This window comes from Gopherus flavomarginatus, chromosome 21 (genome assembly GCF_025201925.1).
Source record: "Gopherus flavomarginatus isolate rGopFla2 chromosome 21, rGopFla2.mat.asm, whole genome shotgun sequence".
Lineage (NCBI taxonomy): Eukaryota > Metazoa > Chordata > Testudines > Testudinidae > Gopherus > Gopherus flavomarginatus.
Window position 1 is genome coordinate 10,368,254 of NC_066637.1, and position 27,428 is coordinate 10,395,681.

The window sequence follows — 27,428 nt, forward strand, 5'->3', positions numbered from 1 at the left end:
TGAGATATTCGAAGGCTCAGAACTTGGCCAAAAAGCAGGTTGCTGGGCCCACGGCCACCCCTTCAATGCATTTCAAATCTCTGTTGCAAAACATGGGGGCACTGGAACATCTCAGGAGAAATGGCACCAGATTTTTTTTTTTTAAAACATGTTGATCAACGTCTTTGTTCCCCAACCTTGTTCTTGGCAATGGCTAAATCCTGTTGACTGAAACTCACAAATCAAACGGAGGTGCATACATGGCATCGAAAATTTCAGCCCCAATGATTACAGCGTGGCAAAATTATAAAGCAACCAAAACCAGACATTTATATTGGCAAGTGCTGTGCACTCTTCATAACAGGGGGTGCTGCCTATAATATCCGCACCTTCAATGAAGATGAACCCCACTCGACCAATGCCTGCTTGACCCTTGCAAACATGGGTTAACTTCCACATTGGTAAATTCTGCAGTAGGTGGAACACAAGTGCTCAGCTATGACCACCCAGCAGATTTTTAATGACTACAAGTGACTTAGGCACCTCTGAAAGTTGTACCCAGGCACCTCTGAAAACGTGCCTTGACAGTCCTAGTCCACAGCAAGGGCGAGGTGGCGTTGATCATTATGCAATCTATTTCCCCTGCTTAGACAGGTTCTGGGAAGGCCTCAGCAATCTACCTCAGCCGCACTGTGTCTCGGTGCTGACCACGTATAGGGAAGGCGCAATCTTCCATCTCCCAGTTCAGCCTTGGGGTTTTCTGCTGAGACCAGAAGCGGAAGGTGCTGGTTGTGGTGATAGTTATGCACGTGTGTGCTGGCAACCCAACAGAGACCTACCCACTCGTTTCAAAAGTCCTTTAATTTTTTACCAAGAAGGCGGTGGACACTGCAAGTGACATCAACCAACCCCCCCGCACACAAACAGCTCAGCAGGATCCACCCCATGCTGGTGAGAGCTCAATATCCGAGTAAAAACAAAATCTGGAAGAGTAACATCTACAATTGGCATGGATGATTTGTGCTTAGTCACCCTGTACATGCCTTAGACAATCATTTGTTAAAATTACAGACACGCTGGGAACTTGTAAAAAAACATTGTCACACGATTTCTCTCCTCCCCCCACCCAGCCTGGAGCGGTATTGGCAGACCAATCTGTGCCTTAATCACACACTGAATAACAACATCTCCATTAAAAAAAAAAAATGCACTGGATGGAGACCACTGTCCATATACAGAGACAGGAATTCGGTGAGGACTTGGTTAAAAAGATAAAGGGTTTAGGAAGTGCATCAGGAAAGGAAAGCTGAGGATCGGTAAACGGGATGTGTTTTAAAAGAGATGGCATTTCCTAACGCCCAAGCTGTGATTTTAAAAACCACGGTGGGAGAAGAGGAGCATTAATAAAAACAGACTGTGCCTTGGAAGACGGAAAACCTGGATTTAGGATTTGCGCAGTAAAATATGTCCATGCTGTCTCCTTCGGGGGTTGTTCTCGCTGGATGGCTGGGTTAATACGCTCACCCACTTACCTACCCTCAGTACCAAACTGTCCACAGAGCCATGATTTCGTCAAGCGGCCATCCAAGCTCATTCACATCCCAAATCCAGAGGGACGATGAGCTGCTGTGGCCCTGGAAAAGGAGCAAAACATCCAAGACACATCCCCACCCCAAGGAGAAGAAAGAAAGACTTTGCCAAGTTATCGTCCCCCATCCACCATCTGAAGCACAGAAGAGCAGGAGCCCCCTTGAAGGCCTCATGAAACAGACGATAAATCTATCACACATCCAAGGTGCTTCCACACAAACGTTCCTGGAGTCTTCAGAACGTTGGGGATATTCCCCCACCCCAGCCGCACAGTGAGAAATCCGCTTAGTAAAACAGAAAATCAGAAGCCAGGAACAATTTGTAAACTTCTGCAGAAGGGGCATGAGGATGAGACTGGAAGTCGGGGTGTGACCCGGTAGCACATTCCTGGAAATCTTGAAAGAAGAGCTAAGGCAGCTGGCATCTGAATTCCATGGAGGGAGATTTCGTGCACGTTAATTGTTCAAGTGAGAATTTGTTTTCCTCAGGCCTCTATCTCCCTCTACAGGCACTTGGTGGTACTTCCGTTACTGTTCAAAACAAAAGCAAACAGGTTACAATCTAGGGCCTTGCTGTCTTCCTCAGCCCATCCTCGTGCCTCTCATTGTACCAAGCCTCCCGTGGACCAGAAGCACATGGGCTGCTGTGCACAGAGCGAAGTCCTGCAGCAGTGGCGGTATTTTCCATCATGGACTTGCCATTATTGGCTAGGCCAGCACGCTGAATTGTACTTCGGAGCTGGTGCCGCATGTGCTCCAGCATGGACCAATCCCTTCTTTCCATGGGTCCCCTTGTAGCTCACTACCACAGCTAGGCCGGCCTGGAAGGGCCGCGACCAAACTCTTTCTTTACCCAGGCAGCATGACCTGCAAGGGGTGTTGTCATCAGCAACTTCCCACCACATCCCCCTGACATCCCACTGCGGTCACTGGCATGCAGCAGGAAGGGCCAGAAGCTGCCAGATTTTCTGCATAACAATTTTTCTGCACTTCCTCTTCCTATCACACAGCGAGCCCACTGCTTATTTTTTAGGCAGCACCTGCTTTCAGCTCTAGAGGTCCTAGTGCAATCCCGGGTGTGTCAGCCAACATGGTGCCGGTCACGTTAGCTAGCCAGAGCAGGAAAACACAGCCTGTTTCTCTCAGAACTGTAGGAGTGGAAGGGACCTGGATAGGTCATCCAGCCCTGTCCCCTGCGCCGAGGCAAGGCTAAGTATTATGTGGACCACCCCTGACACAAGTTTTTCCAACTTCCAATGCCAGAGTTTCCACAACCTCCCTAAGTAATTTGTTCCAGTGTTTAACTACCCTGACAGTTAGGAAGTTTCTCCAAAGGTCTAAACTAAATTTCCCTTACTGTAACTTAAGCTCATTGCTTCCTGTTCTGTCCTCATTGGATAAGGAGAACAATTTATCACCCTTCCTCCCTTGCCTAGGGAGGTTGTGCAATCTCCATCTCTGGAGATATTTAAGAGTAGGTTAGATAAATGTCTATCAGGGATAGTCTAGACAGTATTTGGTTCTGCCATGAGGGCAGGGGACTGGACTCGATGACCTCTCGAGGTCCCTTCCAGTCTTAGAATCTATGAATAAACAACGTTTTATGTACTTCAAGACTTATGTCTCGTGCCCTCCCCACCCCACCGGCTTCTCTTCTCCAGACTAACCAAACCCAGTTTTTTTCAATCCTTCTTTGGAGTTATATGGAAACAGGAATTGAAAGAGAAGGTGGTTTTGCTGCATTTAAAAAAATATTTTAGTGACTATCAGAATTCTTATTTCCTCTTCTGTAAGCAGTTTCAAAAGATTCAAATGAAGCAAGGTTTTAATTTCAGTTTTATGCCTAGTCTCTCCCCCTCTATAAGAAACGAAACTGCAGCTGCCATTAAACAAGTCACATGCAGTGCTCACTACTGGCAACATGAGGTTTAGGTGCTGGGCTGGTTACTTGCTAGTTATCAAGGTAATACACACTTCTGTTTGGAGGCCAGAGCTCTAAGGATCTGCCTACGCTGCAATCAGAGATGTGACTGCAGCAGGTGCAGACTTACCTGAGCTAGCTTGGATCCAGGGCTAGCACAACCCATTAGGTGACCGAGGCGGTCACCTAGGGCACTAACATTTGGGAGGTGGTGGCCACCCCGGTCGTCGTCGGTATTTTGTGGGCGGGACTGTCCGCCTCCTAGGGCGCCAAAAAAAGCTGGCAGAGCTCCTGCTTCGATCTAGTTAGCTCGAATAACACTAGCAGTGAAGTCACGGCATCCAGAGCTAACTGCTTGAGCGTCACCCTGCCCGGGACCCTGGGTATGTACTCTGGCACCTGGCCCATGTCACTCTTGTTATTCCAGCTAGCTAGATGAAAGCTATTGCAGGTAAGTCTGGACATGCTGCAGCCATACCTCCCAGGGGCTGTGCATACATACACTTAGAGTAGAGTTACCACCTGGCTGGGCCGGTTTTTTTATGGATTTGCCAGTTGCCAGAAAAATAACGTAATCTGCCGCGTTTTCTTTTTACATGGGTCTAAACGTTTGCACCATAATCATCATCGCCACCACATTCCCCTGGGATATCGAACGTTCAAAGTTTCTGTACCCCACTCAAGCTGCCGCAGCGTTCCCGCTTCTGCAGTTTAGCAACAACAGATGAAAACTGTTGAAAATACAGCAGCTGTCTGCCGACCACCATGCAAGTGCACTGCGCGGGTGTGGGAGAAGGTTTGAGTCACGTGAGAACATGGATGATGTTACCTATATGTGTTCTCTCTCTAGATATTATAAGTAGATGTTGAAGGGGCAGGGGTTGCAAAGTTGACTTGTGGTTGGGGTGGGCTTGTCTTGGGGGGTGCTGGTTTCTTTGCATTTCAAAGGTGGTAACCCTATCTAAAAGTCATCTGCTCATAACACTTATATGAACGCACCTTTCACATGCTTTACTAATATTAACCGAGTCAGCCTCTCAACACCCTGGTGAGGTAGCAAGAAAGACTACGCTCTTTGCAGCACGGCCTTTGCCTTCCTATATGTCTATGCAGTATGTTGCACAACAGCATCTCGCTCCCAAGCGGGAAGTTGAGGAGTTATTGGGAATACAGAATAATACCCTCGCCAATCTCCCACATGCACTTCGTTTAAAGACTTTATGCAAAGCCACACCCTAATTCATCATCCCAGCCAGGATTAGACCTCGGGTGTTCGCTAGATCATTTGACTGCCATGCGCTCAGGACTAATATTAGTTACACTAATGAGAGCTGCCTCTGAACAGCTGTGTGCATGGAGCAATGGGAGTTGGGCTGCTGCCCTCTGCCATCCGCACCCCCACCCCAGACAGCTCACGTGTCGCTAATTTTCTGCAAAAGCTGCTTATGCAAATAGTTTTGTGTTTTTTTTTTTAAAAAAAAGTGTGGCTAGGAAGCAAAAGCCTGCTCTTGTTTTTCAAGACTTGCACTTGTATAAGGAGCAAATGAGGGAAAAATGGGTGGCAGGAGCTCACCCAAAGATATGTTTTGTCTCTCCCTCATGCGTAACACCCAGTTTTCACCAAGCTCCATGCACACCCACCTGCTCACAGTGACTCTAAAAAGACTGCTGCCTTTTTCAAGTTCACTCCTCTGTATGAATGGTGGTGGGAGTGTACCCTGAAGGGCCAGTACAGTCAGGGAGCTCTGCAAGGCTTGCAGCTGCTTTTGCAGAGACTACAGTGCGCGGTCAGCCGCCTGGATCTGAGCAGATTAAACATGGCACCGTGGGACCTGTTGTCTTCATGGGCTGCAGCTCCATATTAAAGTCAGACGGCTTTGCCAGAAGCTGCTCCATCCAACACTGTGTGATATTCGGACTCCTACCCACACAGCTCTCAGATGGGCAACATCTCAGTACCCTCCCAGCTCTGCATTATGTTCCTGCCGGGCTACACCTCAAAATGGAAACAAACAGACTCTTAACATGGCCAGGCAGTATGAGAGAGGATGGTCCAGGGCTTAGGACACTAATTTATTGACCCAGGAGACCAGGGCTCAAGTCCTTACTCTGCTACATAGTCTTGAGTGAGCTTGGGCAAGTCACTTAGCCTCTCTGTGCCTAAGCTCCCACTGCTAATAGCACTGTCCTACTTCCCAAACCTCACAAGGATACTGTGTGGATAAATAAAATAATAATAAAAAAAATAATAATTGGAGATTATCTCCTAGAACTGGAAGGGACCTTGAAAGGTCATTGAGTCCAGCCCCCTGCCTTAACTAGCAGGGCCAATTTTTGCCCCAGATCCCTAAGTGGCCCCCTCAAGGATTGAACTTACAACCCTGGGTTTAGCAGGCTAATGCTCAAACCATTGAGCTATCCTTCCCCCTACAACACAATAAAGTGTGTACGGTACTCAGTTACTATGGAAACGGGGGCCATATATGTACCACGGATAGGCAGGCAGTGGCAGTAACCACGGATCCCTATCTACATTTGGCTGCATACGTTGTCAATTGATATATGGACACCACCGACTGCCTCTGTGCCTTGTTTCTCCATTTTCCACACTTCCCTGTCTGACAGAGGCCGTGTGTGAATCAATTCACTGATGCTTGTAAAACACCCAGAGATGGACAGTTATCCTGCAGGTGTGCTGCAGAACCAGCTGCAGTGGAATTCTCTTCTCTCGCTCTAGCAGCTGAATACATCTCTCTTAATAAAGCTGGCTCTTGTTTTCCTCCTCTGCCTCCATGCTGCCTATGGCAATTACCCCGACTACAGGAACGTGGCTGCACTAGGGTGACCAGATGTCCCAATTTTTGGGTCTTTTTCTTATATAGGCTCCTATTACCCCCCACCTCTGTCCCCCTTTCACATTTACTGTCTGGTCACCCGAGGCTGCGCACAGCCAGGACTCACTGTTAAACCTTTACCAAGAAGTATGGAATCTCACACTCAGACGCGGAGATTCAAGGCTCAGGTGCTTGCGAATTCGGCATTCATCTGCTCAGCCTCTGTGTTCTTGGGGGGGTTGGCACGCTGGTAACCCCCCTCTAGGCTCTGCGAAGGCTGATGCAAGCCTCCGTAGCGACCACAGCAAAGGGAAGAGAGCAGCTGGTTCCGGATCACACGGGTGCAGAGGACAAACATGATGCAGTTGGCACCTCCCTGAAACGTGTTCCCAATTCCCTGCAAGGGTAGGAAGAGAAAATTAGCTCCAAGCAGTTCCAGGAGATGTCTCTCCCCCACCCCAGAAGCAATCAGATGCTGAACTAGGCCAAGACAGTCACTAAACGGCAGAGCAGGGGGTTTCAGACTTGAGAGGACAAGGGTCTGGGACATCATCCCTGCATGAGGAAGAAAACCAAGCCCCTGAGCATCAGGAAAGGCAGACAACTCATCTGTGTTTAGAAGGGAACTTCCTCCACAGTCACTGTCCTGCTTTAGGAGGGCAAAGACAGCTGTGCTCTGGCCCCAGCCTAAGAGAGGCCAGGACATAGGGGTATGGAGAAGTGGTGGGGAAGAGTTAGAAAAACAGAGGGAGAGAAAAAGACACTGGGGAGGAGAGACCCAGGAAAGAGCAGAGGCAGGGAGAGAAAAGAGAAACACAGTTGAAGCACAGTAAAGTAAACAGAGACATTTAATAGAAGAGCGAGAGCTGGTCAGAGACACCCAGACATGAAAGATGAAGCAAGAGATGGAGAGAGAAAAAAAAAGGTGTGTGTGTGTGGGCAGGATAAAAGAGTCCAGGGATGGGAAAACTAAGGCCCTTCTATGTCACAAGACCCCTGCTTTACAGAACGTGCCATATCTGTGTATTAATGAAGGGTTGGCTCAAAGAACAAGAACAAAATCTGTAAACCAAGCCCAAAATAGCCTGGCTTTGGAACTCCCTGAAGCAGAGGAGCAGCCGCCACAGGCAATATCTCAGATCCTCTTTCTGTTTGAAATGTGGCCAGAGAGGTGTGAGCGCCTCCAGCCAGCCCCTTGAATGCTAGACACTGGCACCCAGGAGGAGAAGTTCAGCTCTATTGCATTGGAACCAACAGTCCCATTCCGGGAGAGACATTCACCGAGTTCCTCGCCTACGATATGGATCTCCCTCTGCGTCTTTAGCAGCTGGGACGGGGAAAAACTCTTTTTGGCTGAAGTTTGCCCCTCTGGCCACTAGATGCTGCTGAAACTGCTGCTCCTGGGCAGGGTATTTTTTGATGCAACGGCATTTGATTTTTAATCACTGTTGATTTTCCTCCCTCAGTTCATAGAGCTGGGCCATTCGCAACAGGTCTCCCCAGGCATTAGCGCCAATCAGGAGTGGGCTCTTTGTGAATTATAAATAGATTAGCAAAAATATCTACCAAGAAGCTGCTCCACCACAGCAATGAAAAAAAAGGCTTTGCTGATCCATAGCAACGTTGAGATACGTTTTCCAGAATCATGCAAGTCTTGAATGTTACATGAGAGAAAGAAAATATTGATCAGGGCAGCACTGCCCAAAGTTGTGGGAGCTGAGCTTCCCACCTTTCAGGAAAATCAATCATGCCCATTCCCTGCAACTCTGCTGTCTTGCTCGAAAGCTACCAGTCTTAATGCATTCATTTTCCAAGCCCATCCATGGGGACATTGCCCTTACTTTGAGAAACACAGGAATAGCCTGGGTACATCTTCAGAATATGACCCTTCCTCTCCTTTCTTCCCTGCTTTGATGAGCAGTGGAATAGTTAACCACTTCGAGATTTCAAGTATATCATCCTGGCCATCTGAACAGAATGGGGCAGTGCGCATCGCTGAGCTATTGTTTCAGGCTCTCTGCAAACACAAGCAGACACCTGCTGCATTTGTTATATCTGGGTCACATTTTGAAGGAAGTTTTTTAAAAAGGAAAGCAGAGGTGCATCTGTGCCCCCTGCCTAGCTCTCCCAGAAGGATCACACCCCCACTTTAGGAAATGCTGGTTTAGGATAATGAGTCATAGCCTGGTCTATTTCAGAGAAAGAAATGAACATCTGTCGCCTAGCCCAGGTGCTTTTGTAAAAAGCATTGGAAGAATCACACAGTAACTCTTTCTTTGTACACTCTTGTGCTCATAGAAAATTATATATCTTGTGCACAGCATTCAGTGAGAACAGGAGAAAAGCCTCAATTGGAGTAGCGTGTCTAATTCTGGGCCTCACACTTTGGGAAAGATCTGTACAAATTGGAGAGCTTCCAAAGGAGAGCAACAACAAAAATGATAAAAGGTTTAGAAAACCTGACCTATTAGGAAAGGTTAAAAAAACTGGGAAGGATTAGTGCTGAGAAAAGGGGGCAGAGGAGGGATATTATAACAGTCTTTGAATATGTTAAAGGCTGCTATAAAGAAGACTGTGATCAATTGTTCTCAGTGCCCACTGAAGGTAGGGCAAGTAGTAATGAGCTTAATCAGTAGCCAGGGAGATTTAGGTTAGATATTAGGAAAAACATTCTAACTGTAGGAGTAGGAAGCCTATTCCAAAGCTTAACAAGGGAGCTTGCAGAATCCCCATTGTTGGAGGTTTTTAAAGACAGGCTGGACACAAACCTGCCAGGGATGGTCTAGGTTTGTTTGGTCCTGTCAAAGAGCAGGGGGCTGAACTTAATGATTTCTTGAGGTCCCATCCCAGCCCTACATTTCACTGATTCTATGATCTTGGGCAAGCATGACATCTTTGCTGGTGGCATGCACGCACAAATCACGCAGGCCGTCTTCTGAGTCCCTGCACAGTTACATCTAGTCCCGAAAATGGCAGGGACCAAGAACTGCATGTGTCAGACGTGTGCAAGCCCGACAGTTGTCAGCCCCCACCCATCTCCCATATGGACCTGTCAGGTGAGTGCAGCGATCAGCAGGTACTTACGTGCAGGACCACCAGGATTGGATTTTGCACGGCAGGGGAGCTGCAGAGGGTCAGGATGAATCGGATAGTGCTCCAGATGCGGAGGAAGATGAAGATGAGAGGGATGAGGATCAATTTCTTATCTGCTATGGAAGTCCTGGGCTGAAAGGCAGGAGCCCTGGCTAGTATGGGGCGATATTCAGAGAGTGCCGCATGCTTCAAGGAAAGAAAAAATGAAAGACTCTGAAGTTCCAACACTAGGTTATTGCAAATGCTTAGGCTGGTGGCTTCCTGCCAAAGCCAATTAACCCTGTCCAGGTTGGACTCCAGCCCAGCTACCTATCTGTTCTTTGGAACACAGATTTTGGGCCAAATTCTGCCTGTTAACATAAGCAACCCTGGGCGAAACCAAGAGGGCCACCCAGATGTAAAGAAGGGCAGAATGGGACACCTCGACTTTTTCAGTGTTCTACGTGAGCACCACATACACCTAGGTTGCTAAATAACTTAGAACAATCACAGCTATAGCAACGTAAATATCAGTAATGCTTTACAAAATAGGTTCGCTGGTTGTTGAGAAAGCTGGGTTCCATGCCTGGCTCTGCCACCGAGTTTCTGCATGGCCTTTGGCAAGTCATTTTAACTGTACGTGCTTGTGAAATAGGAGTAATCTCAGCCTGCTTTTATAAAACCAAGATCCACAGATAAAAAACTACTATAAAGGGCAAAGTATTAATTATGATTGCCTCTGTGGTCTCCAAAGTACTAACGGTCTATTCAGAGCCTTACATAACCACACCACTGTAATAACCAAGCGCCTACGTGTGTGAGGCAGGGAAGGATGATCCCCATTTTACAAAAAGAGGGAAATCAAGAGAGTAAGGGACAGATTCTCAGCTGGCGAAATGAGCAGAGAGCCTCTAAACTGACACCTCTCAAAACCCAACACGGGTGTCCTGCTGAAAACTCCTCCTCCCTCTCACATGTGTTGCAGAGCGTATAAAATCTTATACCCTTCCCTTCCCCCAACCCACATTCCTCCTGCAGCCCTGCCAGCAAAAGGCCATTGCCCCAGAAGAGCTTGGTGCAATCACACACACACACCTCACAGAGCAGCTGGGAGTTAGACCCCCTCCAAGGGCCATCAGTAAAGCCCCAGCCATTTCTATAGGGATACAAGACTCTCTTGGGAAAGAATACAACCTGCCAGCAGTCTGCATTCCACTCCTAACACAGCTGCTCTCACAATCACGAGAAAGCACGTGTCGCAAACCCACGGCTGGCTCCAAAGCCAACACTGGTTAAACAAGCTGCCAGCAGGGAGGGAAGGTTATTTATTGTTGTTCCTTGGAAATGGCAGACTCCTCCCACCCCCAGCCTGGGGCTGGAGGAGAGCTGTGAGGCTGCAGTCCTAGGGCTACCAGGCTTAGGACAGCTCCAAGCTACAGGGGAAAGCTCAGGAGAAGGGAGAAAAGCTGCAGTCCAGACGGCCCAACATGCTGCTGCCTCCAGACCTCTGAAACCAGCTACAAGAATTGGCTGTTACAACCACTTGCGTTCAGCTCCCTTCCTGCAAAGAAATCAGAGCCCAGGGCACGTGAGGGAGAGGACAGTGCCTGAAAGTCTTTGGCACAGAGCAGACGAGTGGGGAAGGGGGCAGATTGGGTTTCCAGACAGTCATGCCGGCATCTTCGAAAGAACACAGAGTCCTGTCTAGTTCAGAGATGGGCAACAGGTGATAAGCAGCCATGAACCTTCTCGGACTCCTCTCCCCAGATGTCCAGGCACTGAGGATATTCCCCAGTGTTTCCAATACAGAGGTGACCAGGTGATGCCCAGTCTCATGGCAGGAAAGCCGGCCATCCTTTGGGAGATGGCAAGCCAGGTTTCCTGATTAGAAGCGGGTGGGAGAAACATCCCAACTTCTGGATGTCTAGCCTAACCAATCCCTTAGCTGTCTGCTTTCTCTAATTATCACCCTGGCAAACAGATGTGACTGCACTGGCGGCCAGGGAAAGACGACATTTTTAGAGTTGGCTTTTTTAAAATCCATAATTTAGGGGGAAAAAATAGGCATCTGTCCTCTGGAGGTCCCTGTGTCCTGCCACTGTGGCATAGTTTAGGTTTATATTTCCACATTGTTCAAGTTCTAACCTGGCCCTCCGAATTCTTATGCTCGCCAGGGGTTTCATTGTTATTTGCTGTATAGATTGAAAGATCTCCGGGACAGGAGCTGAATTTTTTATTAGGTGTGTGTATCCAGCGCCTAGCACAGAGCAGCCACTCAAGATCCCACAGCATTTTTTGCAGGCTAAGGATGTTTGACACCCCCACTCTCCTGAGCAGCCAAATTCAGGCCTAGTGTAGGTGGATCAACGCCACTAAAGTTGACTTCGATTACACCAGGTCTGGACTTTCCCCCCCCAATGTCCTACTCCAATATTTACATTCTACCTTTCCATGTCCCCTCCCCTTCACAGTTTTCAATTGGGTGCCATGTTCATCTCATGCTAAATCACTGGGTAGTGGTGCTGTGCACTGTTGCTCCCCAGAGGTGGCTGCATTTCAGGGATGGGTGAAGCCGTTCCAATCTATGTAGTTGATAGTATGTCTTGAGAGCCTTAGTGGTATGAAAATACCATCATAAGTCATCCTTATTTAAAGCAAAAGCAACCAGGGTACCAACCGCTCTATTGATGTGCTTCTTGATGAGGATGTAAAGGACTGGTAGGATCACATACGCCAGCAGCTCCCACAATTTCCCTGTCAACAGCATCCACAGGACCTGATCTGCCGCTTCCAGGTTGACCCAGCACCAGCCCACAGAGACGTTTGACGCATCATAGCCAATCTTCTTCAGAGCAACAGCAGCCACTGTGATAGCAAGTGGGACTCCCCAGCTGAGAAGAGAGAATGGGAAGGGGAAGAGGACATAGTTCAGTTCACCGTCACCACGCAGTGAAGAGCAGGGGAACAGATCAAACCCTCAGCACTGAGGACACTGAAGTGTCCTGGGATAATCAGCTGGTGACTCCAGCACCCAGATAGCAGGGAAATCCAATCAGCATGTTTGGGAACTCCATGGCACAGCAAGGCACAGTGCACGCCAACATCCTTCCCAGGTTAATTCCATCTCATGACCTGCCCAACAGCTGGAGATGTCCCAATTAATCTATCCTAGGAGCTGGAATCTTTCTACCCTGGAAGTCACGTGAAAGAGACACAATGACATTTCATCCCCCTGCTTCCTCTTCCACTTCCTTATTTCCCCCCACATCAGAATGAAGCAGAGGGTTTTTTAAAAAACAGGATAACATGGCTTGCTCAGTTCCAGAGAGTACGGATGCAGCAATGATAACATCCTGACACTTCCTCCTCAGTAGAGACAATCACTGGGGTGACCTACCAGTTCACTCAGTCTAAAGCACAGCAGATCCTTGATCTGAAGGAAGGAAAACCCAAACATTGGGAAAAAAAAATAAGGGTAGGAAGAGAGAGAGAGAGAGAGAGACAACTAAATCCTCCAAAGGGAACTATATGGGACGGTGGATCAGTTCTACTGATTTTCCTCCTGCATTTATTAGGCCCGCAGCACTGTAGGAAACTTCCATGCAACTTTAATAGAGCACAGTACTTTGACACAACAAGGGAGGGACGCACTCCTTCCTACCGCTGACTAGTTAGGTTCACCCCTCTCTTCTCACAACATTTAGCTAAACCATTGAGCTTTCTCATCAACCATTCTTGTGGTGGGATTTGTGTGACTGGAGAAGAGCTAAGAAAGCTCTGCAGGAATAAGTGATCCAGCAAGAAGCCCATGCATCACAAAAGCCCTATTGTGAACTGTTTTATATCTGAACAGAATACAGTCCTGTTCAAAGGCAGGATCAGTCACTATCAATGCCATCACAGTGTAGACTCATCTGTGCCTGACAGTCCATGCTGTGAAACCATCTTTCAGGGTCCCTAATCTCAAGTTCTGTATGCACAAGTGAAAACAGGAGTTTTGCCTACATGACAAGTACAGGATCAGGCTCCAGCTAAGTGACTTGGACAGATACTCCTTTCTCCCAGGTTCTCTCACCTGGCAGGATACCACCACTTTCCCGCTGAGGAGAGGATGATAGAAAGAAAAGCCACAGGTGACAGATTCTAGACATGTTGCTTACTGACCTACAGGAAAGTACTATGGAGATGCACATGGCACAAGAATCCTCTCCACAGTTTCATGGATTTCAACAAACAGTAGGTCTAATCATGTTGCCTTGAATCCTGTGCAATCAGTTCCACCAGTATAAGATGCTACCAAAACAAAATCTAAATCTTGCATTTAGATGTCTAATTGGCATTTAAATAGAAGTGCTGATTGGTTAAATAAAGGCATTAAACATACTACTTCTTTGGGCAACTACTTTGGAAAACTGGACACACTGTAGCTACTTTGGGAAGGGGAGGAGAGTTGTTTTTGGACGGAGCAGAATGTATAAGTGTCTTTTTAGGGAAAAGCACTGGTGGCAAATACAAGAATTTATGAGAGAGCAGAGATGAGCCTGATGTACGTAGTTCGGACCCAGAGAGAAACTTGCCAAAGTTTCAGGGTGTTCAGAGCCAGTGTTTTGTTTCAGCAACATCTCTAGTAGATAACTGCAGCCAAAAACAGAAGGGAAATTAAATCATGGGACAGCTTGGCAGTAACAAAAATCCATACGTGAGAACCACAAGAATTCACAGACTCAAGCATAAAACGTTCTCCCCTGACCCCAACTCCCACCCAGTATCTTATAGTACAGAGGACAAGCCCAGCCCCTGATCCAACTAGCCGTGAATCTCTCCATTGCTACAATGCCAGCCCATATTTACCTGGAAACAAAATCAGCCCCTTCCATATTATTCCACCCTGCAAGGCCTGTGGAGAAGGCAATAGGCACGATCCTCAAGAGTTGAAAAAAGTAGCCCAGCAGTGACAAAAGCCCAGACTAAACACCCCTCTGGGTGCCAAGAAAACAAGACAAATGTCCTACTTCCTTATTCATCTTCCTAGGTTCTTAATCCTCCTTGCAGCTGATCCTGAGCAGCTGCACTCAGTAAAGGATACATGAGAGGACAGTGCTCTTGAAATCAATTCCAGATCCCTTGTTCTTCCTAACCAGCCACTCTACATTTTTCCCAAATCTAGTATACAGCTGTAGGAAGGTTGGGGAGAGAGGGGGATAACTACCACAAGTAATTAATACCGAGAAAGCAAACAGTGCCCGCAACGTATAGAGTTTTCTATGGTGCTTATCACAGTAGTAGCCGAGCGCTTGACAAATATTAATGTATTTATCTTCACTATCCCCATGTGTTGCTATGCCCATTTTACAGATGGGAAACTGAAGCACAGGGAGATTAAGTGATTTGCCTAAGGTTACAGAGAGTCTGTGGCAGAGCTGAAAACTGAATCCAGATCTCCTCAGTCTCAAGCCCAGGGTCTTAACCACAAAACCACCCACACTTTCGCTCTCCAGGTTTATCATCAATCAATCACGGTATGGTGTGCTTGGAGCTGGGCTTTAGGCTCAGCTCATGATTTCCCGTAAACATCAAAATGAGAACTTGCCACAGTTGGCGATCGCTCTGAGTTCAAGGATGATGGTCTTCCATAAAGTGACAGCCGTTTATTGCTGGTGGATCCGCAGATCTTGTCACAGTTGGGGCAGACATTTCCCAAGGGCAGGGGCAGATCTGGACGGAAGATGCTGGTGCATGATTTCTTTGAACATGGAGACACTGTTGCACACCAGAGTCCACATGGTGCTTGGCAGGAGGAGGATCATAATTCAATGGCAAGGAAACCAACATGATTGGAGACCTTCATTCTTCTGCAACCTTCAGCCACCTTCACAGCCGTTGAGAGAAATGGTCTCTTCATCCGCCTGTTCCGATGTTGAGGACTTAGGGGGGGTGTTAGGGGGAGGAGAGGAGATCGCTGTTCATCTGGAACCTCACCTTCGACTTTGCTGCCTTGGGTGACCCTGGCAGGAGTGCGAGACCCCTGAGGAACTGCTCTCAGCGTCATGGGAACACTCAAGCTGCTTCACCACATCAAGGTCGCCATCCATTGGGGCAGAACAATGCAAATAGCAGAAGCAAATAACCAGACTTCAGATGTTTCAGAAAGAGATTCAGGCAGCTGTAAGCATTAATAGAGCTGGTCCAATCCAGCCCTTCGAAAATACTTTGGCAGAAAGACGTTCCACATGCTATTGCTCATGGAGGAGTCCTCCAATGCATTGGCTTTTCAGAAGCATTCAGACAACTGCTGAGTATTTGTGAAAATATCTGTTGAATCCCAGAAGTTTCATACATCTTGGCATGAATGATCACTTGCCTGAAAATTATTGCCAGAGCATGCGTTGTTTGCGATTTTGTCATCCTCCAATTTTATAATATTTACTCATCCAGTTAGGAAGCAAAAAAATTCATACCATGGCCATGTGACGGAGATGACCAGTCATACTCCATGAATATGGAGAGAGAACAGTTCACAAATCACCCCAGAGGCTGAAAAGTTGTTTATTCAAAGCAGTCAGCAAATATTTCTACAGATATCAGGATTGATTTGTAAACAGGAAAAATAAAAAATAAAATTCCTAATTGTTATTCACAACTAATAACTACCACAGCTCTGACTGCAAATGGAGTTTGCTATTTTTCCACTCTGTTGAGCTTCCCAGCTATTCAACAGTAAATGAACGATGGAGGTCAGAGCAAGACAGGTGCCTACTGGTGTGAAAGCAGAAAACTGGGAAGCACTGGCAGTTTCTAAGCCTGGAAAATTATCATTTGGGGCACTAAGCAATGTTCTGAATTGGGCCTTGTAGTCATAGGTGCTGGAGGTACGGGGGCACCCCCTGCCTTGAAGGAGTTTTCATCATATACAAGGTTTACAGTTCTCAAACCCCCGCTCTCCCCCACTATACAAATTGTTCCAGCTCCCCTGTTTTTAGGGGCTGCTACAGCCATGCCCGTCCATGCCGGGATTAGCTCCCAACCCCATGCAGCTCACAGAGGCACGCATTCTGGAATGGTTTATTCCTAGGCTATGGGGGCACTCCTTAGCACATACATGTGAAGTTATTTTGCTGTTGGCCACAGGACACACCCAAGATGCATACCAACAGCACAGTAACAAAGGGAGCAGAGGACACAAGGAGCCAGGAATTACTGAATTTTATTCCTGGTTTGGGTTACTCCCTCTCTCCTCCTCCTCCTCTGCCCCTCGGGGAAATAGTCTCTTAGGCCCCAGTCTTCAGAAGGGCTGAGCACCCAAAGATGGGGTGCCTGGCACTTCTGAAAATAAGGTATTTAATTTCTATATTCCTTAGTTTCCCCCTTCTTAAAATGGGGATATCTGGACTTCCCTACCTCACAGGGGCTGAGAGGATTCATTTATTTGTAAAGCACTTGGCAGTATGCCTAGTGGTTAAATCAATAGAGGAGCACCCACGGGACCTTGGTTCTATTTTCAGCTCTGCCACTGGCCTGCTGAGAGACTCTGGGCAAGTCACTTCCCCTCTGTGCCTCAGTGTCCTCATCTGTAAAATGGAGACAATGATACTGATCTCCTCAGTAAAGTGCTTTGAGATGTACTGACGGAAAGCATTGTTGCAAGTTGTGCTGTTTTATTGGGATTCACAAAAGGCTGTTACACATCTGGTCATGTGAAGTGCAAACACCTGACTGGTATTGCCATAGTGTGTGAATACTCGGACATGTATGCAGCCACGAATGGTACTCTACCTGGTAACAGAAGGTGATGCTCTGACGACCCACAAAGCAGATACAGTTAGACCTAGAGTAATTAGCCCAGGAGAACTGTCCCTGGCTATTACTAGCTATCAAGGCAATGAGCTAAGCACTGTTATTATTAGAGAACTGCTAATATTAATACATACTAGGGTGCTGCTTATTGCTTCAGGGTTCCTGCCACACCTTACGGATGATGAGTTTGGGGTACAAGCAGCTCCCATCTTGGCTTTCCATTTCAGTTTCCTCACACACTCCTCTTCCCCACCCCCAACCCCAAAAAGTGTCTGCGGTCAGGCTGTTTAATTGTTCACCTTTTGACATATTTCATGCAGCAGTTTATATTCCTACAACCCCGGGGAGGATTTTCAGTATGCTGTCTGTGCAAGTCAGGCAGTGACCCATTCAAGTGGTCAGATTTGTGATTCCACAAAACAGCAGGTGCTTTTTTAATTATTATTTTTTTTTAGCAGAAATTTGCATCCTCAAAAAAGGAGGCTGGGCTTCTGGAAATATGAGCCCGAGCTGTCTAGGGTTTTATCCAGAGATGCACCATAACCAGAACCCAGAGCGAAACCTTCCCCCTAAACTTAGGGGTTGCGTCCTCACACCCTTGAACTTTGGACTGGCAGGATCTGCACCCAAATCTTGCAGCTCATGGCCAGCTTTCGTTTCACAGCATCCCAGGCAATCACCCAACAGGGCTGCCAGACCTGGTGGTAGGTCCATAGGCTGTTGAAGTTCGAGAGTGTGTGTATACACATACACGGTCTTAGGTTATGTAAGTGGGGGAGGCCAATACTTTTGAGTTTGGTGCATGGGTCTCTTCAGGAGACCTTAAAAGTCAAAGTTCTCTCTGCTCTCCATGAACATGGAAGACTACACTGCACTTCTTAATAAAATCGGTCATTTGCCCTGGTATCTTTGGCCCTCACCTCTACCTATACAACATGCTGTGTGCAGTCGCTGGCAGGCTGCTGCCCCCCACCTCAGAGGTGGCTGCATTTCAGTTGGACTGCATGTATGTCGTTGGTAAAATGCTTTGGGAAGAAAAAAAAATGTCTATTCTAAATTCCTCTATCTTCACGGGCCACTCTATAAACTTTCTATTCCCACCAACCTTAGTAGCTAGCAATAGCTGGGGACAACTAGGAGGTCTCCTGGTCTAGTTACTCAAGATTTAGGAGTGTATCTAGTTTGGGCGTCCTCAGAGTATCATTGCCTTCTGACACCAGGAAGAGCACCCTTCATGGATATGTGACGACGGATTTACACGCTACAACACTACCGTTCATGTGTCTGCACTGAACTTGATCTGACCCATAAGAGCCTTTGGTGAGCGACAGCTTCTGACATGTTAGCAGCAGCACTAAAGAATTTATGGACAATCTCACCTTCATGAAAACTATTTGTCATCAGTACTTGTGCAATAAGTTTAAGGGCCATTTCACTGAAACTGCCAATGGGTAATACAATAGCAGTTTACATTTACACAGCCCTGTATTTGAAAGGATCCCGAAGTGTGCTGCAGACATGTCTGATACATAGACATACACACATGCTCTCTCTCTAACTGCTTAGCTCCCCCATGAAATGCAGCCCCTTCTGGGTAGACAGCAGAAGCTGTTTAATAGCACACAACCATACTGCACAATTTAGGATAGGAAGCAAAGAAAACTGTGTCCATTGAGATTCTACAGGTTATTCAGAGAACCAGAACATAATTAACTAACTTAGAATTTTGTGGCCAGGATACTGGGATGTTACGCACATTGCAAATGTTTAAACAGACTCAGAATTAACTCCATCATCTTGAGTCCCAGCACAACAAAACTGAAAGCATAGGATGGAGCTCCCCAGATTGGCTGTTAAAATGCAGCATGTGTTACTACTCAGTCAATAACCAAGAAACCAGTCTGGCAGGTTTCATTTAAAGCAACAATCCTACTTCCTTAAGAGGAAAAATCCAGGGTAAACCAGCCAGCACACCTTCAGCCATCACAGGGGCATGTCAATTAAAAAAAAAAAAGTCTCTGATTGATTAAACTGAATGTCAAAATGAGAAATGCAACTCTTTTTTCCACCATAAGACACAGGCAACCACAGGATAGCATTTGTCTTTTTAAGAATATCAGCCCCTTTTACGGGGAATTTAACTATGATCAAACCCACTGCTGCCATGCACTCTCTACAGCAGAGGTGGGCAAAGTAGGCCCGCGGGCCACATCCAGCCCGTGGGGCCATCCTGCCCGGTTCCTGAGCTCCTGGCCAGCCCCAGCCCCTCCCCAGCTGTCCCCCCTCCCCTGCAGCCTCAGCACGCTGTGCCAGCAGCCTGGCGGTGTGGCTCAGGGGCAGATTTACAAGTGATCACAGAGTGCCCTGGCACAGGCCCCCCAACAATAGGGGGACCCAGGGCCAGGCACTCAGGCAGCTCAGCACTGGCCCACCCCTCGTGGCGGGAGGAGGGGCTGCACTGTGGGGGCAGGGGAGCAGGCAGGTGGTGTGCGTGTGAGCATCCATGCAGCCGGCCGGAGAGAAGCGGTGCTTTGAAGGGGAAACCGCCGCTTCTCTCTGGCTGCGCAGCTGCCCTAGATCCTCCTGAGTCCTCTGCCCATGTTTGCAGGGCCACATTCCAAAAGGGGCTGGGGGCGTGTGAATGAGAGTGGGATCCCAGAGGGGCGGTTAGGGGCACGGGGTCCTGGGAGGGGACGGTCAGGGGACGGGGCAGGGTGTTGGATACGGGGTGGGGTCCTGGGGGGCGGTTAGGGGCACGGTGTCCCAGGAGGGGGCGGTCAGGGACAGGGAGCAGGGGATTGGATGGAGTGGGATTCCAGGAGGAAGTTAGGGGCAGGGGATCCTGGGAGGGGGCGATTAGGGGACAAGGAGCAGGGTGGGAGTTGGATGGGTCGGGAGTTCTGAGGAGGGCAGTCAGGGGGCGAGAAGTGGGAGGGGTGGATAGGGAGCAGGGGGCAGGCTGTTTGGGAGGTCAGAGCCTTCCTTACCCATCCCTAGGAACCCTAACCATAGAGAGGGAAGCCCTACACATAAGAACCCTAACCCTAGCTCCAAGGGCCCTACGCATAGGAACCCTAACCCTAGGGCAGGGTGCTCTACCTATAGGAACCCTAACCCTAGCTCCAAGTGCCCAATCCTTAGGAACCCTAACCCTAGGGCAGGGTGCTCTACCTATAGGAACCCTAAAACTAGCTCCAAGTGCCCTACGCATAGAAACGCTAACCCCAGGGCAGGAAGCCCTAACTATAGGAACCCTAATCCTAGCTCCAAGTGCCCAACCCTTAGGAACCCTAACCCTAGGCGGGAAGCCCTACCCATAGGAACCCTAACCCTAGCTCCAAGTGCCCTACGCTTTGGAACCCTAACCCAAGCTCCAAGTTCCCTACCCATAGGAACCCTAACCTTAGGGCAGGGCGCCCTTCCCATAGGAACCCAAACCCTAGCTCCAAGTGCCCTACCCTTAGGAACCCTGACCCTAGCTCCAAGTGCCCTACCCATAGGAACCCTAACCATAAGGCGGGGTACCCTACACATAGGAACCCTAAAATTATATCCAAGTGCCCTATTGTTAGGAACCCTAACCCTAGAGCAGAAAGCCCTACTCATAGGAACCCCGAACCCTAGCTCCAAGTGCCCTACCCATAGGAACCCTAAGGCAGGAAGCCCTACCCATAGGAACCCTAACCCTAGCTGCAAGTGCCCTACCCACAGGAACCCTAACCATAGCTCCCAGTGCCCTACCCATAGGAACCCTAACCATAGCTGCAAGTGCCCTACCCATGGGAACCCTAACCATAGCTCCAAGTGCCCTACCCCCTCCTTACCGTTTTGCAACCCCGATGTGGCCCTCGGGCCAAAAAGTTTGCCTACTCCTGCTCTACAGCCACCTATGCCCATACAGAGTCTCACTGAGATTAATGGTTTCAGAGTAGCAGCCCTGTTAGTTGTCCTGTTCTTTTTTAAATTAATGGGAATATGCACATGTGTGGCTCACTGCAAGATCTGTTGGTGGGTTATCACAATGATTCCTAAACTCTTATCTAATCTACCATTAACCCCTTTTCATGTGTCAAGGATCCTAATGATTTTATCTTAATCTTTAACCACTAACCAGATCATCTTCTCCTTTATACAGCCCCCTCTGTCCCTCCGTTCAATTTACTTGTCACCACATACCCCAGAATCTGTTAATGACATTTGTGGATATTCCAGATTCGACCTGTTCTGTTGGATAAGGGATTATACAAAAGACAATTCAGCCTGGGCAATAGGACTTTGGAGCCTTGAAAAATAACCAGCCAGACAGCAACCTTCCCAAGATGCACTTTTATGGCCAAGTTCTCAAACCACAATAAAGAAAACAAAGGAGAGAGGGGAAAGAGGAGAACAGGGTATTATGATGCTGATAGGTGGGGCAGAGAACAAATCCCCACTGGTGCAGCTGCTGCACTGGTTTTCTCTCTCACTTCTTGCAAATTTTTAAGGTTGGTAAAAATATTTCATAGATTCTGCCTGGCAGTGGGTTGGCAGAGTCATCTAGGAATCATAGAATCACAGAACTGGAAGGGACCTCGAGAGGTCATAGTCCAGTCCCCTGCACTCAAGGCAGGACTAAGTATTATCTAGACCATCTCAGACAGGTGTTTGTCCAACCTGCTCTTCAAAATCCCCAATGACGGAGATTCCACAACCTCCTTAGGCAATTTATTCCAGTGCTTAACCACTCTGACAGAAAGTTTTTTTAGGGTGATCAGATGTCCTGATTTTACAGGGACAGTCCCTATTTTTGGGTCTTTTTCTTATATAGGCTCCTATTACCCCACACCCCCTGTCCTGATTTTTCACATTTGCTGTCTGGTCACCCTACATTTTTCCTAATGTCCAGCCTAAACCACCCTTGCTGCAATTTAAGCCCGTTGCTTCTTGTCCTATCCTCAGAGGTTAAAGAGAACAATTTTTCTCCCTCCTCCTTGTAACAACCTTTTATGTACTTGAAAACCTATCATGTCCCCTCTCAGTCTTCTCTTCAGACTAAACAAACCCAATTGTTTCAATCTTCCCTCCTAGGTCATGTTTTCTAGACCTTTAATCATTTTTGTTACTCTTCTCTGGACTTCCTCCAATTTGTCCACATCTTTCCTGAAACATGGCGCCCAGAACTGGACACAATACTCCAGCTGAGGCCTAATCAGTGCGGAGTAGAGCAGAAGAATGACTTCTCGTGTCCTGCTTACAATACTCCTGCTAATACATCCCAGAATGATGTTTGCTTTTTTTGCAACAGTGTTACATTGTTGACTCATATTTAGCTTGTGAGCCACTGTGACCTCCAGATCCCTTTCCGCAGTACTCCTTCCTAGGCAGTCATTTCCCATTTTGTATGCGTGCAACTGATTATGAAGCAGAATCCAATAACGGGACTTGGATGTCAATGATCTGCCTTGTCCTTTGAACACAGCAAAGTATGAGCTGAATGATACCAGACATCTTGCTGACGCTTATTAGGATAGAGAGAACATGGTGATCGATTTTGACTATATGGAGTGTGAAAATAAAACCCAGCAAGGTTCACGCGGGGGGGAGAGAGAGTTCAGCTTCTGAATCCTCTCTCCCAGTACCTAGTGGTGGCAAGGGATGTCTTGAATTCTTAGCAGGCTGCACAAACAACCAATCCATCCTTACAATTCACCTCCCCTGCACCCTTGTTAAGCTGCGAAATATTACACAGATGGAGAAACTGAGGCACAGACCATGGTCCTACAAATTACTGATAGAAAAAGGAAAAGAACAAATGGACCAGATTCCGCAGAGACTCATTCATTCTTATCAAGTTTGATGGGGTGCAAGTCGGTGTAGAATTTGGCCTCATGGATCTTGGCTCCCATTCCTGTTCCCTAACTACCAGGCCTACCCTTCTTGCTAGCAGTCCCTCTCTCTATAATTTCCATAGCCCCACCCCACCACCTTCTAGTTATTTGAAGACAAAATGAAAGAACCCCACAGCCCTGTAACATACAATAGCAAAGACCATGCAAGTCACACATTGTACTCTCTGAGCTATCAAGCTGCAGTTGCAAGCTCTCTAACTTCTACTCAGCTAATAGACTCATAGACTTTAGGGTCAGAAGGGACCAATATGATCATCTAGTCTGACCCCCTGCACAAAGCAGGCCACAGAACCCTACCCATCCACTTCTATAACAAACCCCTAACCTATGTCCGAGTTATTGAAGTCTTCAAATTGTGGTTTGAAGACCTCAAGCTGCAGAGAATCCACCAGCAAGTGACCCCACGCTGCAGAGGAAGGTGAAAAACCTCCAGGGCTTCTGCCAATCTGCCCTGGAGGAAAATTCCTTCCCAACCCCAAATATGGCGATCAGCTAAACCCTGAGCATGTGGGCAAGACTCACCAGCCAGCAGTCAGGAAAGAATTCTCTGCAGTAACTCAGATCCCATCCCATCCAACATCCCATCACAGACCACTGGGCATACTTATCTGCCCTAGCTCTTTTAATTATCATCTGAGTGTAAGAATCCAATTTACTTCTCTATTTAACACTTAGGGCTTGCCTACATCACAAAGTTGCAGCGCTGGTGAGGGGGTTACAGCGCTGCAACTTAGGAAGTGTACACGTCTGCAGGGCATCACCAGCGCTGCAACTCCCTGTTTGCAGCGCTGGCCGTACTCCCGTTTTGTCTCGGGTGTAGAGGATCCAGCGCTGGTGATCCAGCGCTGGTAATCAAGTGTAGACACTTACCAGCGCTTTTCTTGATCTCCGTGGAATAAGCAGGTATCGCAGCATACCTGAGGAAGCCTCTCTGGTAATCAAGCAGGTTTCCTTGCCCGGTTTGCTCTCGCGTTCCCCGAACCCCCGAGCAAGCAGGTCTCCTTCCCTGCGGTTTGCAGGGGGGTTCGGGGAACGCGAGAGCAAACCGCGGGGAAGCAGGTCTCCTTCCCCGGTTTGCTCTCGCGTTCCCCGAACCCCCGTGCAAGCAGGTCTCCTTCCCTGCGGTTTGCAGGGGGGTTCGGGGAACGCGAGAGCAAACCGCGGGGAAGCAGGTCTCCTTCCCCGGTTTGCTCTCGCGTTCCCCGAACCCCCGTGCAAGCAGGTCTTCTTCCCTGCGGTTTGCTCTCGCGTTCCCCGAACCCCCGTGCAAGCAGGTCTCCTTCCCTGCGGTTTGCAGGGGGGTTCGGGGAACGCGAGAGCAAACCGCGGGGAAGCAGGTCTCCTTCCCCGGTTTGCTCTCGCGTTCCCCGAACCCCCGTGCAAGCAGGTCTCCTTCCCTGCGGTTTGCAGGGGGGTTCGGGGAACGCGAGAGCAAACCGCGGGGAAGCAGGTCTCCTTCCCCGGTTTGCTCTCGCGTTCCCCGAACCCCCGTGCAAGCAGGTCTCCTTCCCTGCGGTTTGCTCTCGCGTTCCCCGAACCCCCCTTGAAGCCGCCCAACAGCGCTGCAGTGTGGCCACATCTAACACCACTTGCAGCGCTGGTTGCTGTAAGTGTGGCCACTCTGCAGCGCTGGCCCTATACAGCTGTACTAATACAGCTGTAACAACCAGCGCTGCAAAATTGTAGATGTAGACATACCCTTAGACTTGCTTGATGTTTTCTCTGGCCTCTCTTTTAGATCGGCACAACAGTGTACTTCAATCATCTCCAAAATAATGCTGTTTGTACATACGAGACGACTGAAGCATTTGAAAAAGACCCCCAAATCCACTATTTGGCTTGCCTTGGAGGGTTTTTTAAAACGATATCCTTTCCCATGTAATTGATTATAACAACCTGGCAGGCCAGAGCATCAAAGAATCACTGTCAGGCTGAGCCTGGAGGTGGCACATGGTTACACAAGCTTGGATTGCATAATGAAGGCTTTTATTAAACATGATGTGGAAAATCAGCTAGCTAAATAGTAAACACGCAGGCGCAAGTTAAACCATGAGCTATTTTGTCTTGCTTTCCTTCAGCTATGCCAAACAGCCTTCAGACTGCTTTTCTAGCCACCTCCTCTCACTTTCAAACCGCATTCTCACTACAAAAACAACAAGGAGTCCAGTGGCACCTTATATTAACGCCTGGATCTGTAATTTTCACTCCATGCATCTGAAGAAGTGGTTTTTTACCCAAGAAAGCATATGCCCAAATAAATCTGTTAGTCTTTAAGGTGCCACCGGGCTCTTTGGTTTTTTTGGAGGATGCAGACTAACACGGCTACCCCCTGATACTATTCTCTCTCTCCAGTTACTGAATTACCAGGCAGAGGGAGTATGGGGAGGGGGGAGACCAAGGAACTAGGTAAACACCCTCTAAATGAGGGACTTTGTCACTGGAGCAGAGGCACTAAATACAGCCTCCATGCTTTCGGTATGTGCGATATTCTAGTGGGACACTCTCGGAGAGAAAGTCAGAACTATGAGCCAGGATTCCTGGGTTCTTTCCTTGTCTCTGCCAGAGATCCACTGTGTGACCGTGATCAAGTCATTTCATCTCGCCATGCCGCAGTTTCCGCATCTGGGTTTAATGAGAACTACGTCCCAAGGGCATTGAGACACTTGATTTGTTAATGATCACAAAGCCCTGGCTTGAAAGGGGCTAAAGAAGGGCAAAGTAGCCTCAGGAGAGACCAGGTTGCTTCCCCATCAGCTCCCCACCAATCTTGGCAGCAGTGGGGAAGTTCCAACACATAACAGCCATCCCTACAAACCAACCAAGACCAGTGGGTCTCCCATCTACTGGCTCTCAGGGGCACTTCTTGGCTGAAGTGAGAGCCCTGGATGAGGGTAACACCAGTTGAGTGGCCAGAACTCACTCACCTCATGCCATGGAAGAAGCAAAGCAGGCCAGTGCCCGTTGGCGCGCCCCTCACAATGGTGATGTACAGGTAGAAGGCAATGGCCATGGTCCAGAAGAAGGAGCTGGTGTTGGAGAAGGTGGATAGGGCGCCCTGCAGCACGCAGTCCCATGAGGTTGAGTCGAAGTCCTGCAGCACGCCGTAGAAGTAGGATACAGCCGAAAGGAGGTCAGCCAGGGACAGGTAGAGCAGGAGCTGCCGGGGACGGGTCCGCAGCTCAGGCCAAAGGGCATGGGTGAAGACCAGGAGGCTGGAGCCCAGGAAGGAGAGGACACAGGAGAGCAGCACGATGACCCGCTCAGAGGGGTACACCTCCGTCGGGGGCATGGTCCCCATCAGCATGGTGGAGTGGGGCATGGGGGTGGGTGGGGAGAGAATGGGGAAGGGGATGTGTGTGCTTGGGGGTGAAGGATCTGGGGGAGGGAAGGAAGGAAGGAAGGCAGGCGAGGTCAGCAGAACGGGAATGAAAGGCTGGAGGGAGAGCCCAGGAGAAGGGGGCCCGGCCCAGGGGGAGGCAGCTGAGGAAGAAATGAGAGAAGAGCGAGCGGAGGGAGTTGAGCAGGGGGCGGCAAAGCAAGAGCTGCCAGCGGGCTGCGGAGCGAAGCGGCTCCCAGGGCCAGGCCGGCCGGGAGGCGGCGACCGCAGGAGGAAAGTTCTGCCGGGCTCCCAGCGCCGAGACTCGGCCCGGCCCCCGCCGCGCAGCTCATTATGTGAGCCGGGCGCCGGCTGCCCGGGGCCGCTGCGTGTCTCAGCCCTGCCCGGGCCACGCGTGTCTGCGCCGGCCCCTGGGTCCCCACTCCGCTCCAGCGCCCGGCTCCTTCCTTCTCCCGCCGCCGCCCCGCCCCGTGCTCCGCCCCGGGATCCTTTGCTGGCATGCAGCCACCCCGGGAGGGGGGGAAGCCGCACCGCTTCCTAAGCCTGCCCCGCGCTGCGGGTGTGGACAATTCACCGCCCTCCGAGCGCTGTAGTTAAGCCGACCTAGCCCCCAGTGTGGACGTGGATAGGGCAACAGAAGAATTAGTCCATAAAGCTAGTTACTGCCACATCTAGGAAGGTGAATTACCTCCATCAATGGGAAAATCCCTTCCCTGGATGTAGGCGATATCTACACTATGGCCCTACAGAGCCTATGCTACAGTCTCCTACCACAGACATGGCCTACGTGCACAGTGAGCATCTATAACAGTATGGGATGGCAGGTGAAACCAGTTACACCATCTGCATTGAAATGGCAAGGGGAAGGCTAAGTGGGCAGAATCATGGACTTGCTTGGAAGCCACCATGTGGAGGATAATGCTGCAGAAAGTGCCATGAGATCTTGAATCGATGTCCAACAGTGGTCTGGACCTCGGTTTTATGTCTCATCCAAAAGAGGGAACTTCCATTCTT

At 48.8% G+C, this 27,428-nt stretch overlaps 1 protein-coding gene across 2 annotated transcripts; it reads right to left on the reverse strand.

Moving 5' to 3' along the window:
• Positions 1–822: 822 nt before the first annotated feature.
• Positions 823–26,836, reverse strand: GPR157 (G protein-coupled receptor 157). Of its 2 annotated transcripts, none has more exons than XM_050931433.1 (5): positions 26,002–26,836; positions 12,073–12,286; positions 9,408–9,602; positions 6,485–6,720; positions 823–2,099 (listed from the first exon to the last, which is right to left on the reverse strand). In XM_050931433.1, exons 1-4 carry the CDS (start codon positions 26,394–26,396, stop codon positions 6,508–6,510), a joined length of 1,017 nt encoding a protein of 338 aa, XP_050787390.1. In that variant the 5' UTR covers positions 26,397–26,836; the 3' UTR covers positions 823–2,099; positions 6,485–6,507. The 2 variants fall into 2 exon arrangements, with proteins under 2 accessions (XP_050787390.1, XP_050787391.1); XM_050931434.1 differs by having other exon boundaries at positions 6,465–6,720.
• Between the last annotated feature and the right edge of the window lie 592 nt (positions 26,837–27,428).

What these genes read in the sequence shown, in the direction of transcription:
- GPR157 (XM_050931433.1), bottom strand. Translation starts at nt 26,396, where the DNA reads ATGCCCCACTCCACCATGCTGATGGGGACCATGCCCCCGACGGAGGTG. An exon ending in AGAAGCACATCAATAGAGCG is followed by an intron (nt 9,603 to 12,072) that starts GTTGGTACCCTG and finishes CTTTCCTTGAAG; the next exon opens with CATGCGGCACTCTCTGAATA. An exon ending in CAATCCTGGTGGTCCTGCAC is followed by an intron (nt 6,721 to 9,407) that starts GTAAGTACCTGC and finishes CTACCCTTGCAG; the next exon opens with GGAATTGGGAACACGTTTCA.